The 15,209-nt window shown below is 43.4% G+C and overlaps 1 protein-coding gene across 1 annotated transcript in view; it reads left to right on the plus strand.

The window, feature by feature from the left end:
- Positions 1-15,209, plus strand: part of LOC124594012 — a 172,249-nt gene that overhangs the window by 14,523 nt on the left and 142,517 nt on the right. Inside the window, exon 2 of the mRNA XM_047132364.1 lies at positions 9,279-9,552. Coding sequence (XP_046988320.1) covers positions 9,283-9,552 — 270 coding nt within the window. The 5' untranslated portion in view covers positions 9,279-9,282. The remainder of the gene's footprint in view (positions 1-9,278; positions 9,553-15,209) is intronic.

Genomic DNA, 15,209 nt, shown 5'->3' on the forward strand with positions numbered 1-15,209 from the left:
GTGAGAGATCTGGTGAATGTGCTGGCCAGGGCAGCAGTCGAACATTTTCTGTATCCAGAAAGGCCCGTACAGGACCTGCAACATGCGGTCGTGCATTATACTGCTGAAATGTAGGGTTTCGCAGGGATCGAATGAAGGGTAGAGCCACGGGTCGTAACACATCTGAAATGTAACGTCCACTGTTCAAAGTGCCGTCAATGCGAACAAGAGGTGACCGAGACGTGTAACCAATGGCACCCCATACCATCACGCCGGGTGATACGCCAGTATGGCGATGTCGAATACACGCTTCCAATGTGCGTTCACCGCGATGTCGCCAAACACGGGTGCGATCATCATGATGCTGTAAACAGAACCTGGATTCATCCTAAAAAATGACCTTTTGCCATTCGTGCACACAGGTTCGTCGTTGAGTACATCACTGCAGGTGCTCCTGTCTGTGATGCAGCGTCAAGGGTAACCGCAGCCATGGTCTCCGAGCTGATAGTCCATGCTGCTGCAAACGTCGTCGAGCTGTTCGTGCAGATGGTTATTGTCTAGCAAACGTCCCCATCTGTTGACTCAGGGATCGAGACGTGTCTGCACGATCCGTTACAGCCATGCGGATAAGATGCCTGTCATCTCGACTGCTAGTGATACGAGGCCGTTGGGATCCTCCACGGCGTTCCGTATTACCCTCCTGAACCCACCGGTTCCATATTCTGCTAACAGTCATTGGATCTCGACCAACGCGAGCAGCAATGTCGCCATACGGTAAACCGCAATCGCGATAGGCTACAATCCGACCTTTATCAAAGTCGGAAACGTGATGGTACGCATTTGTCCTCCTTACACGAGGCATCACAACAACGTTTCACCAGGCAACGCCGGTCAACTGCTGTTTGTGTATGAGAAAATTTCCTCATGTCAGCACGTTGTAGGTGTCGCCACCGGCGCCATCCTTGTGTGAATGCTCTGAAAAGCTAATCATTTTCATATCACAGCATCTCCTTCCTGTCGGTTAAATTTCGCGTCTGTAGCACGTCATCTTCGTGGTGTAGCATTTCTAATGGCCAATAGTTTATATGTATATACATGCATGCATGTCCAAAGGAACTTCGCATCGTAATTCAGAATAACGCAGGCACTGCAATATTGTACTTCAATCCTTATCTTTGTGATAAGTAGAACCCGAAATATGACTCCATGGAAACAGCATTTTCGCGTGCGGTCTGTCGGCAACATATATATTTGCGTATATATGTAAATACTGGATGTTTATTTTGACTTGACACATTTGTCTCGATAACAACGCATCGTACGAAAAACGTATTCTAGGTGTAAAGTTAGTCTTAGTAAAGGGCACATCTGTGTGTGCTACCTTTATTCACCTCCTAATCACCCCACTTGCGTGGGCGGGGCCAACTTAGTATTTTCAAAGTGGAACCACCCCTAGTTTTGCTGCGTATTCAAAAAACACGTGCGGGTTACTCAAACCATTGTTACCCATTCGTTGTAAGTGGCGGTGTAATTGACAAATACCAAGTGTGGCTGTTTTTTAAATTAAGAACCGACGCATTTGATTCTACATTTCATTTACGATGTAATGTAAACATTTGTGTTCTAACAGTTGATATCGATGTTCAAATGTTACTTGAATACTGCCAGTAATTGTACAGTACAAATAAGATGGCTGGACATAGACATTTCCGCCAAATAAGCTACTTGTATAGCAATGTAGTTTTCTGTTCGACACGAGGTTGATTGTGATGAGTCCCTAGACCATCGAAATTCTTGATTTTGGTGGCCGCCCTCGAACGTCGCCATCATGGACGGTGATTTCGGTGTGCGTTTGCATCCAGCCTCCGTAACTCTCGCGCTAGCCGCTACGCAGCTACCGGTGGAATGCGAACCCTACCCATTGTAAGAAGGTAAAATGTCCGCGAAGTGATAGTGATAGGAGCATCTGCCCATGGTAACTCACCGAAATCAAACACCCTCATGGTGACATGAAAGGGCACTCATCGAAATCGAACACCCTAATGGTGAAAGGCGATGGGACTTATCCATATCAAGTATCCCGATGGGAAAAGAAAACTATCACATTAACGTCGTTGTTTCTGGATCACGCGAAACGTAGCTCCTAGCCAGGCACTGAAATGGCTTACCATGTTGTACTGTACAGTCAAATTTGCAACACTGAGTAAATCTGAAACATAAATATCAACAGTTAGAACATAAAGATTTACATTTACATCATAAATGAAGTAAGGAATCAAATGCGTTGGTTTTAAATTAAAAAACAGGCTCACGTGATATTTGTCGATTACCGCGCCATCTACCACGAGTGGAAAACAATGATTTGAGTTGGTTGGTTTCAGGAAGGGGACCAAACAGAGAGATCTTCTGTCCCATCGGATTAGAGAAGGACGAGGAAGGGAATCGGCCTTGCCCTTTCAAAGGAACCATCTCGGCATTTGCATGTAGTGATTCAGCGAACTCACGGAAAACCCAAATCAGGGTGGCCGGATGCTGGCTTCAGCCGTCGTCCTCCCGAATGCAAGTGCTAACCACTGCGCCACCTCGCCCGCGACCTATGTCCTTTATTATTAGCAGGATGTATTCCAATCTCTGTCTTCCTCTATAGTTTTTACCATCTAAAGCTTCCTGTCCTTTCTTCTTGTCAGTGTTTGCCATGTATTCCTAACCTTATCAGCCCACCAAATTTTTTACATTCGCCTGTAGCATGCTTTGATTCTCTTCTGTTCTGGTTTTCGCACAGTCCGTGTTTCACTATCATAAAATCTCAGAAATTTCTTCCTCAAACTAAGACCTGTGTTCGATACTAGTAGACTTCTCTTGGCCAGGAATGCCATTTTTGCCAATACTAGTCGCTTTTGAAATCCTCCTTGTTGTGTCCGTCATGGGTTGTTTTGCTACCTAGCTAGCACAATTTCTCTACTTCATTTACTTTATGGCCTTAAGTCCTGATGTTACGTTTCTCGCAGTTCTCATTCCTGATACTTCTCATTACTTTCGTCGTTCTTCCATTTACTCTCAGTCCATATTCTGTGCTCATTTCACTCAGCAGATCCTGTGGTCCTTCTTCACTTTCACTGAGGATAGTAATGTCATTAGCAAATAATATTATTAACATCCTTTCACCTTGAGTTTTATTTCCAGCTTTGAACCTTTTCTTTTATTTCCGTCATTGGTTCTTCGATGGATAGGCCGAACAATAGGGGAGAAGGACTACATCCCTGTCTTACACCCTTTTTAATCCGAGCACTCTTGTTTTTCTCTCTTCGCTCTTGTACATGTTGTGTACTACCCGTCTCTCCCAATAGCTTACCCCTACTTTCCTCAGAATTTCGAATATCTTGCACCAACTGACATTGTCTAACGCTTTTTCGAGGTCAAAAATCCTATGCAGGTGTCTTGATTTTTCTTTAGTCAGAAGCAACGTGAGAACTGCCTCTCTCATGCCTTTACCTTTACTAAATCCAAAGTGACCGTCATCTAACAGATCCTCAATTCCGTTTTCCATTCTTCTGTACGTTATTCTTGTCAGCAGCTTGGATGCGTGAGATGTTTCTCCTTCTATTACATCAGACAAGTCTTTCCCCTTATTAAGGCCCTCAAGGTAGTCTTTTAACCTATCCGCTCTCTCATCTGCATCTATCAGTGGAATTCCCATTGCATTCTTAAAGTTATCACATTTGCTTTGAATTTCAGCGAAGACTCTCTTGACTTTTCTATATGCTGAGTCAGTCCTTCCGACAAAAATTTCTTTTTCCATTTCTTCACATTTTTCATGTAGCCATTTCGCCTTGTCTTCCCTGCACTTCCCATTTATTTCATTGTTAAAGGACTTGTACTTCTGTATTCCTGAATTTCCCTCAATGTTTTTGTATTTCCTTCTCTCGTCGGTCAGCTTTTGTACCTATGTTTTTCTTACCAACTTCTGTGGTTACCTTTTTTTAGAGATATCCATTCCTCTTCAGATATGGTCTATTCCATATCGCAGTATCTATAATCTTAGATAACTCCAATAGTATCTCTTCATTCCTTAGTACTTCTGTATTCCACTTCTTTGCGTATTGATTCGTCCTGACTGGTCTATTAAACTTCAGCCTACTCTTTAACACTACTAACTTGTGACCTGAACGTATATCTACTCCTGTCCAATCCAGTGTCTGCTTCCGGAATCTCTGCCTAACCGTGATGTAACCCAACTGAAATATTCCCATATCTCCCGGCCTTTTCCAAGTACCTCCTCCTCTTGTGATTCTTGAACAGAGTATTCGTTATTACTAGCTGAAATTTATTGCAGAACTCAATTAGTCTTTCTCCTGTCTCATACCTACGACCAAGCCCGTATTCTCCCTTAACCATTTCTTCCAACCGTTCCCCTGCAACAGCATTCCGCTCCCCACGACTATTAGATCTCTCTTTTCGTACTGAACTACCCGTTCAATATCCTTACATACTTTCTTTAGTCGGTGTTGATTTGCTGTCGATTCTGATGAGAACAACCCTGTCACTGAAATGTTCACAGCAACTCACTCTCTGCCATACTTTCCTATTCATAATGAATCCTATTCCCGTTTTATCATTTTCTGCTGCTGTTGATATTGCCCTATAGTCATCTGACTAGAAATCCTTGTCTTCTTTCCATTTCAATTCACTGACCCCCGCGATATCTAGACTGAGTATTAGAATTTTCGTTTTCAGATTTCCTAGCTTTCCTACCAAGTTCAATCTTCTGGCATTCCACGCTACGACTAGTAGGATGGTATTCTTTTGCTGGGTATTCCATCTCTTTCTCATAGTCACCTTCCCATTCGCAGTCCTGTCCCGAAGAACCGAATGGGGACTGTTCCGAAATCTTTTGCCAATGGAGAGATCATAACAACACTTTTCAGTTACAGGCCACATGTCCTTTGGATACACATTATGTGTGTTTAATGCCGTGGTTTTCATTGCCTTCTGAATCCCTAAGGCCTGTATGAGGGAGTGAACTTTCCTGGTAACGTGTTAAAAGAAACTGGAGTCGATAGGAATGACATAGAGGATACAGTATTGGAGTCAGAATTTAAAATAGCTCTGGAAGACTCGGGCTCAAAAAAGGCAGAAGGGATAGATAGCATTCCTTCAGAGTTTCTAAGATCGCTGGAAGAAGTAACAACCAAACGACTGTTCAAGTTGGTTGTGTACAGCCTATGAGACTGGTGACGTACCATCAACTTTCTGAAAAATATCATCCACACAATCTGGACGATAGCAAGGGCAGATAAGTGCGAAAACTATACCACAGTCACCTTAACAGTTCATGCATGCAAGTTGCTGCCAAGAACAATGAACAGAAGAATGGAAAAGGGAAAAGAGGATCTGTTAAATGACTATCAGTTTGTCTTTAGGTAAGGTAAAGGCAGCAGAGACGAGTTCTCACTTTGCTGTTGATAGTGGAAGCAAGGTTAAAGAAAAACGAAGAGACGCTCATAGCATTCGTCGACCTAGAAAAATGGTTCAAATGGCTCTGAGCACTATGGGACTTAACTACTGTGGTCATCAGTCCCCTAGAACTTAGAACTACTTAAACCTAACTAACCTAAGGACATTACACACATCCATGCCCGAGGCAGGATTCGAACCTGCGACCGTAGCAGTCGCGCGGTTCCGGACTGCGCGCCTAGAACCGCTAGACCACCGCGGCCGGCGACCTAGAAAAGCGTTCGACAATCTAAAATGGTGCAAGATGTTCGAAGGTCTGAGAAAAGTAGGAGTAAGCATTGGGAAAGTCGGGTAGTATACAATATTTACACGACCCAAGAGGGAACAACAAGACTCTAAGACAAAGAACGAAGTACTCGAATTAAAAATAGTTTAAGACAGGGATACACTCTTTCGTCCCTACTATTGAATCTGTACGACAAAGAAGCAACATCGGAAATAAAAAAAAGGTTCAAGAGTGGGATTAAAATTCAGGGGAAAGGACATGAATGATGAAATTCACTGATGACGTTGCTGTCCTCAATGAATGTGAAGAAGAATTACAGGATCTACTGGATGGCATTAACAGTCTAATGAGTGCAGAATATGGATATAGAGTAAACCGGAAAAAGACAAAAGTAATGAGATGTAGCAGAAATGAAAATAGTAACAAACTTATCAAAATGGGGATCACGAAATAGACAAAGCTGAGGAATTCTACTACCTCGAAAGCAAAATTACCAGAATCGGCAAAGGAAGGAACATAAAGAAAATGCTGACGAGGAGAACGGACAGAACGATAGAGTATGTTTTAAGGCATCAGGGAATAACGTGCATGTACTGGGGGGAACTGTAGATGATAAAAACTGTAAGGGGAAGACAGGGATTTGAGTACATCTAACAGATAACTGAGGATACGTGTTTCACGGAGATAAAGAGATTAGCGCAAAAGAGTAATTTGTGGCGGGCCACAACCCGCTCATGCAACTGCGTATTATCCATTTACAGCTGCGGTAACTTTTCTAACAATGTCTGTACTGCCTCCGAATCCAGCAAACCTTGCGACCCAGACGCTGCCATTGCGACACTTTTGCTCTCCATTACACACAATGGTACAAAAAGAAGTCACAACTCGAAAAAATTATCACAAACTAGTTTTTACTTTGTATCATGAATCTCTCTTTCGAGAGAACAGCTTGACCACAACAGGTCTCCGACACTCGCACCGCCACTTTCCTTTTCGTGCTGGAAGTCAAGTCCATCCTACTATTCTTTTTTCCTATCTGCCTTTCGACTGGGTAGTCTTCTTCGTACCGATCATGGTTGGATTTAGTTTATGATTTTGGACACCTTTTTTTTTCTTTTCTGGCACTTCATTCAACTTTTCATCCTTCACTACATTGTTCACATTGTTGGGTAACCTACCATTCCTCTTCCAAAGTTTACAGAAGTACATTCCACCTTTTGTGAGTTTGTATCTTTGCGCCTTCCCCACTGCACGGTGATAGCCCCCTGACCATGCAGGGATTACACTACTGGCGCCTGAGCTGGAAAATCTCCATATATGCCAAGGAGTATGTGCTCGTCATGGCTGGAGGATCGGGACTCCAGACAAGGGTTAACTTGTCAGGTTGCCTTTGCTGTGGCTGGGTGGCTGCTGTAGGGAGAGTCCCTGTTCGGAATGGACGCCAACATGGCGGATGACTATAAAAAAAAAGTGGTACAAACTTTATTCCGCTGGTGCTTGCACAGCCCCTGCAGTCTCTTCTGAAGGGAAGAATTACTGCAATGCAGAGAGATATGACTCCAAAATATTTTGTTTCCTGGTTGCACCATGGAAGGATCGTAGGATTCAGAGGCAAGGGGAGTGATTCTCCACAGTACTTAGTTTGCTCTAGGACCTTTAGGGATTTGTTTTTAGCCACAAAGCTATTATTCTTAACTGAACACATTTCGAAAATGAAAAGTAGTTCAGTTCTGATTAAAACGACATCCCCTGATCGGTCGCTTGTGACGAGCTAGGTGACACTCCTGTCATCATCACCCTCCATAACATTCTCAGTATGGTCAGGGTATCATTTTCTATCGCGACCTCCTTTCGCAGACCAACGACGAGTTACATGCCAGTTCGGAATGACAGGATCCACGTTTTGTCTGTCATATCCAGTAGAGTACAAAGGTCAATAGGGTTCATACTGGGGTCTTCATCTTGGCCTGTGAAGGCGACTCATTGTGCAAAAAGGTCAACGTGTTGGTGTATCGATGCAATTTGACGCTGTATGTTCCCCGTCCCTTGCAGTACTTCAAATGCATGAGATTTGAAGTATGTCTTCGGAATGTAATGCAAGCCCCATCTGTAAGGATTGTCCCTCTCCCCCATCTGTGTCAACTGCAGAGAGCACCTTTCCTCCTGTTGACTGGGCTGCACCACTTCCAAAGAGAAAAGAAAATCCAAGAATACACGATTCGAAGGTTACAACAATGTCATTCTCTCTAGCAAAAGTACCCTCGCCCTTTGTGCCTTCTAAGTCAGGCCCTCAGGGCTCCTCGACTACACTGGCTCCACTGAAGGTTTGTGGCCCCACTCCTACTGCTTCCCCTTCGGAGCACTGAATTCCCACATCAATCCCCAAACCCTAGATGGAAAGCAACAACATCCTCTGGCGTCTCTCACCAGAAAGGGGACTCAGGATGCTCCACTCCTAGGATTCTGCTAATCTGCAGTCGAACGGCAGCTAGTGGCTTAAGGTGATACAGGTTGCTGGTCCAGTAACTTCATTGTTTTCCCTGTGATCGCCAATGCAGATATGCTGTCACGCCTTTATAAACACATTCCACAATCCCTACATCTACACACACTCCATGTCCTATCCAAAAGCAATTCCAACAGATTATCTCTCCCAGACAATGAAATCTGTTACAATATTTATCCTTTCTACGAGCTACTGCTTTTCCACCTATTTACACTCCACATCAGAGCTCCACTTATGTCCTCCCTCTCCATTTCATTCCATTTCTTCCTCTCTTGATTCCACAGCCTCTTCTTTTCGTCTTTGCCAGTGTCCACACTTGCACTTTCCCTCTTTCCACAGATAAAACCGATCGGCTTGCATTCGTAAATAAGATTTTACGTAATGAAAATTTCACTCTGCAGCGGAGTGTGCGCTGATATGAAACTTCCTGGCAGATTAAAACTGTGTACCGGACCGAGACGCGAACTCGGCACCTTTGCCTTTCGCGGGCAAGTGCTCTACCAACTGAGCTACCCAAGCACGACTCACGCCCCGTCCTCACAGTTTTACTTCTGCCAATACCTCGTCTCCTACCTTCCAAACTTTACAGAAGCTCTCCTGCCTGGTAGAGAACTTGCCCGCGAAAGGCAAAGGTCCCGAGTTCGAGTCTCGCTCCGGCACACAGCTTTAACCTGCCAGGAAGTTTCAAGATTTTTTATGTCTTCGTTTATTTTCTGTAAATGCTCTAGGCTGATGAGCGAGGTATTGGCGCGCTGGCGACCCATCTCGTGCCCTTATGGGTCAAGAGAGATGAAATAACAATAAATAAAAAAACGGTACAGGTAAAAATAGCTTTTGCGGAAGACATTCACTAAGTTTGATGAATCTCTTAATACCTACTGTGTTTAAAAGTAGTTCACAAGACTGGAAAGTTAAACTGAGTTTTGTGCTGAATACTTTTAGAAACTGTAACCGTAAAAGTTATTTCCTTTCCGTGTTTCTTAGCACATTTATAGTGACTCTCGCACGAGCAGAACGATACTGCTACTTTGTGGCTTCTCTACATGTTCACAGTATTATGGATGCACAAGGAAACAAAGGTCCGGAAGTGACTGACTATATCGACCACTCCATGATGGAGGCGGCCCTGAAGAGGTATTTGTCGTGTGACACCATCACGGTGGAGTCCATCGTGGTGGAACCGGCGAACAAGGCTGGAGCCGGCTACGGCAGCCAGATGTCCAGGGTGAGGGTCGCCTTCAGGAAGGGTGAAGGAGAGGCGGCTCAGCAGCTGCCTTTGATCGTGAAGGCCACACTTAGCGCGGCGGAGTGGGAGCATATGGGGCAGGTGAGAAGCAGCGTCAAGCTGGTGATGGTCAGGGAGCAAACCACGTAAGAAGAGATGGCGTTCGTCTTGCTTGTACATATTAAATCTTCAATTCAATGTATTTTTCTGAGCAATGAACGACTTGACAAAGACCTTTCTGTTGAAGTCTGCGTTTAGTCAGCCCAGAAAAGAGTTTTACTTTAGAATCATCTCATTATCTTCTGAAAGTGCATGCTATGCAAGAGTTTCTTCATACGAGGAAACAAGAAGAAGTCACTGCGTGCCGTCTCATGAGGGGGAGGGGTGAGTGAAAAGCAGCATGTGTGTCAATGTTCTAAGCAGTATTAGCTAGGATGTTAGCCTGCAGAATAGACACTCGCTTCGACAGCTTCCTGTAATACTTTCTGTCATCGGCCTTCAGTAATCTCACCAACATATTATGGTAGCATGTTCCAGTGACGGTTTGCTCCTTACGAGCATAATCTGTTAGCGCCACATCGTGGCAGTTCCTAGCAAACTGAACACCACTTTTCCAACACCTCCGCCTTTTTCGGCTGTGGTGAATGTTCATGTTTTCCCTGTTTACCTTGCTCCTCTATCTCGGGGCCTCATCCATGGTGGTCAGATGGCCAAAGCAGTCATCTGGGCTGGCCAAACACAGCTGCAATATTTCTGTTGTTGTCTCGGTTCGGCGAGCTTTTTCAAGGGATGTGAGCAGCCGCGCCGGCTAGCCGGCAGCGACTGTATGTTTAAACTGCCGCGCAAGATACTGGAAACTGATCTATGACTGCTTTAACTTTTTCCACTATCACTCCGATTGTAATACGTCGGCGTTGGGTGCACCAGGGCCTCCACTTCTTTTACAATCCCCGTTTTTCACAGAGAGTTGGCCTGCCACTTTGTTGTTCGTCATGCAGATTTTCTTTAACCACATTGTAAGCCTCTGAGGCAGCTAACCACTGTGTCACATGATGGTGCAGGGTTGTTGCACACCTAATCCAACTAGGCATGGATTATTTGTGCCTGGATCCCATTCAAATGCAGAAATCAAATTACCGCACGATACTACAATCTAACAATGTGTAACGCCGTTTTGTTTTGGTTCTTCTAGCGGCGTTCTACGCCACTGTGGCGTGGGGATTTCAGTACATACTCCAGTCATGTACCATGTACTAATCGCGTAACTTATTTTTTTCACGTGATAACTAAAAGTTTATGACACTACAGACAAACTTATAAGTCTGATCATACTTTTATTTCATCACTAAATGGTTAGCTCAGAGAAATATTACGGCACCAGTTGGAGGTAACTCTCACAACCTAGTAAAATTAAGATGAATTTTAGTCGAATAATGGATCCTCCCATTTACTGTGTGGCAAGAATTAAGCCCAACCAGAGTCCGACGGTGCTGTATGCAACAAGGCAGTATTTGATCACAGGAACAATTCCAGTTCCTACTTGTCAGATTAGATTAGTGCACATATTTCGTTGTGAATGATGCGTTGATTCCATGGACGGACAAAACAGAAATATGGCGGTGATGCCAAAGGGCAGGGTCACCTAATTTATCCTGATGCAAATTCTGACTATTGTAGAAAGAGAAATTTTTATAAAGTTTGTATTATTTTTAGGTTCGAATATCATTTTGCTCTTGTATAAAACCAGTGGAGAAGTATAGGTGCTACAAGGGGTGTTAGCGTGTTGTTGATAATATAAACGGCCAGGTATTACGGAGGAATCAATTTGAGATAAGGAAACATGGTCTAGAAACGATTGTCCCGAAAGTTACGTAACCAAACATGCCAACGAATAATTCTATCTATAAAACGTAAAAATTGAGTTATTGCGCTTGTAGTTGTTAAATATTTGGGGGTAGGTAAAGCGAATCAACTTTCAGGTTTGCATTTTGACTGGAAGTTCCGCTAACGGGTACAATGGAAAACTTTGTGACAATATCACGTCATTGAAGCTGTGGCAATCTACTTTGAACAACCGTTAATAATTAGCACATTCTGCGAGTTATGGAGACAAAAAGAACTAATTACAAAAAATGTATCTATTCATCTAGCAATTATGGAAAATAATTAATGACAATGGCTACTCGCCACACCTCATAAAAGGCATCAAAAGTATATATCGTGAAACAAAATAGTAATAAATACAAGGGAGAAATGACACATGAGATAAAAATCAATGAAGGAGAGAGACAGGAGTGGTCTTTTTGAGCTGTTTCTCTCAGTATTTACATTTACAGTGTCCTCCACGATAGTAAATCAGATAATTATCCAGGAAATAAAATGGACAAATACACTAACATAAGTGCAGAGAGTAATAATACAAGAAAAAAGATTACTTCCAGTTAGGAGTATCTCGACTGAATTAAATATTCATAGAATACAATCTTAAAGTTTTATTACGTAAGACATAAGTTAATGAAGTCGAAAACAACAATTAAGTACAAATTACTTGAACGGGAGTCACATTTTAAATATCTGGGTTGTGAACCGAGTTATGTTTGTGATAATGATATAGACGAAAATCTGTATCTCTTAATTTCATGGAATATATGGAACAATAAACACATCACTTCGCAAGAGGCGACCTGACGAACGTTTCGGTCGTTTTTGTGATCTTGGTTCAAATGGCTCTTAGCACTATGGGACTTAACATCTTAGGTCATCAGTCCCCTAGAACTTAGAACTACTTAAACCTAACTAACCTAAGGACATCACACACATCCATGCCCGAGGCAGGATTCGAACCTGCGACCGTAGCAGTCCCTCGGTTCCGGACTGCAGCGTCTAGAACCGCACGGCCATCGCGGCCGGCTTTTGTGATCTGTTCCGGCTGGACCGACTGGGACGGATTTCTTACCATGAAGTCATTTACGTAGTAAAAATTATCCGGCAGCGAACTGCATAACAAGAAAGGAAAGGCCCTCGTAACTGAATTCTGGGTGTCGGATGTTACGAGACATTAAGGATTATTAACCGGAGGCAACCCCTTGACACCGCTCTGGTTCCAGATTTCTGCTTTCACGCGCCTAGTACTACTTCAGAGTTTGTCTCTGTAAAAATACATTTAAAAAAAATTCTCAGTTAAAGTGGGCAGATGCAACCGTGGGTGTTGCCGAGCTGGGGGTTTTAGAGGGACCCTTTGCCGTTTTATTCACGCGTGTCTCATAGTCGCCCTCGCCTGTGATCACGTCACTGGAGAGCTGATAAATCATGAGCACCCTTCGATGCTTCAGTGCACGTTCAAATTTCGTCGAATGGGTTTGAGCAGGCCCTAGTAGTTCCAACCTATTTGTTAAATGGGGATGCAGCCACACAGTATCGTCAGAGAGAACTTGAAACGTTCGGGGATGTCAGCAGCGTCAAAGGCTGTCAAGAACGTCGTCCTGTTGCTGATCGCGTTGCGAACTGTCGTTTGCGACGAAGTGTGTGGGAGTCAACGCACCAAGGGAAGGGGTGGTTTCATTGACGCACTTTATGGGAACCTCTAAGCCTTTGCGTGTCAATACTGAGCGTCGGTGTGTGTGAACTGTCTTCCTCGGCTATCCACAAGAAAATGACCTGAATTCAACGCAGTGTGTCGGTGTTCTGACCCCCATCGCAGAGGCATCAAAAGAAGGGGTTGAAATGTGGGTAAGAGGGGATGTGACAACCTTCCCATCGTGTGGCACTTCCACGGTGGCTTTCGGTCGAATTGTGGTGAAATCTGGCACCAACGTGACTTCATTAGCCACATTAGAAGTCAACTTCTAAGCTGTGGCCTTTTCTTCGCACGTGTCGACACCTCGCTGTTTGAAGCGCTATCGAGGTCGAAAGTGACGTCTCAGGGCGCTACGCTTTTGCTCCAGTTTAGAGGGAAATTGTATGCATCTTTGAGACAAATTTCAAGCTTCTACATTGTAATGGCAGACAATTATGGGGTTTTGAAAAAGTGATCGTTTAATTGTGTTGCACAGTGTAAATCAAAATTCTCCCAAAGTTGACACAACCGACTGTAGATTCTAAACGCGCATTAGGAGTGGATAATACTATAACACAACAGTGATGCCGCAACAGCGACTGTCGTTTCCATCTAAGGACATCATTAAAAATATTGGTATTCTCTAAACTATTGAAGGAAACCTACACCACGTCCGCGGTGACTTGATCGAACAATCCCTCCTGTCCACCAGGCTGTTTCTGCAAAATCACAGCGGATATTTGCTCCTCTCGTGAAGTCCTTCAATAAATCATCCTCTTGACATCAAATCCGCCACAAATAAACATGTTGCACATCGTCCACTCTACTTCTCGTCTCTTGACGATTGATTCGCCTTCCAGCCTTACCGAGATAAGAGGAAAAATATTAAAACATTCAAACATCGTGCCGTGCCACTTTACGTAAACAGACGACATAAATTTACTAGAGAACACCACGAAGATTCACAGGACAGAAAATGCAGCAAACAAAAATCCATCCTTCAGTTATCAAACACCACACTTAATACTATTTCATATTACTTGTCACAGAGATCCTTACAGTCACAAACTGATTACAAAGAAAAATTTTCGGAAAAAGGAAGAAGCTCTAAATAACAAAAACAAACATTACTCATTTTAAAATTTCGTATTCGTTTCGGTTATGAATAAATAGTTGCCACTATTTAAGTTCTAACCCTCGTATAACAAGCTAGTAATGACGGACGGGGGAGAGTAGGAAAGACCCTACGGACGCGACAGCCTAAACAAACCACTGTAGGGAAACTGCCATTGCATTTCCGCGCACACCAGGATGAAAACGTGTCCACCAGAAGCCAAGATCTCATTTACAGACTGTCGTCAGTAACTGACAATCCGGCTAGCCCACGAATAGCTTCCTTGTTGTAAATATCCTCCCCCGTCCGAATAGCTTCCTTGTAAATAAGTAGTTTCCACTATTTAAGTCTCAACCCGCGTATACTGGGGCGAACAAAGTTTAAAAAAACAAGATATATTAACACATATCGTCTACAATAAATAGAGCCATCTCTCCTCCAGCAAAACCAGTTTTGCTCTCAAATTGGCCATTGTAATACGGTCGGAACGTTGTTTTTAAGTTTACAATCAAAGTATTTTATACAATGATGCGGTGCGTCATCATGACACCGGCCGCAGGAGCCTACTTAGCTAAGTCGTTACCTTGCTAGGTGTGCGACGTCTCGATTCCTTCATTTTTTCTGCTAGTATACCGATGTATGTCTGCATGCTATTGCTATTTTACTCTAAATCTCCCTGTGCTTAAAGCAGTATGTAAACCTTGCTTGCATATATTTTGCAGCAGCTTCTTCTTTTCCGTCCAATTGTAGTTTTTATATTCTTCCTTTATGGCAGCTGTCTAAATCATAGACCCTAGTTTATTAATTTCTTAACTTCGATGTCCTCCTTTGCCAGTTTTCTTTAACTTTCTGTTCGTATGTATGACACATAAACCGTGCTTAGGGCTTATTACCTCAGTAGACAAAGTGCAGAGCATTGTTAAAACACCACACAATAGCTGTGCTGTTAAGTTATTCCATAACTGATACCGCGTGGAAGTGACTGGCACGGAGTACAGTTATAACTACTGTTTGTTGGTCTTTAAACAGGGGTAGCAACCCGCTCCCAGCTATAAGATTTTCGTCACATTTAGATGCACAAATTTTTTT

The sequence above is a fragment of the Schistocerca americana genome, chromosome 2, assembly GCF_021461395.2.
Source record: "Schistocerca americana isolate TAMUIC-IGC-003095 chromosome 2, iqSchAmer2.1, whole genome shotgun sequence".
Taxonomy (NCBI): domain Eukaryota; kingdom Metazoa; phylum Arthropoda; class Insecta; order Orthoptera; family Acrididae; genus Schistocerca; species Schistocerca americana.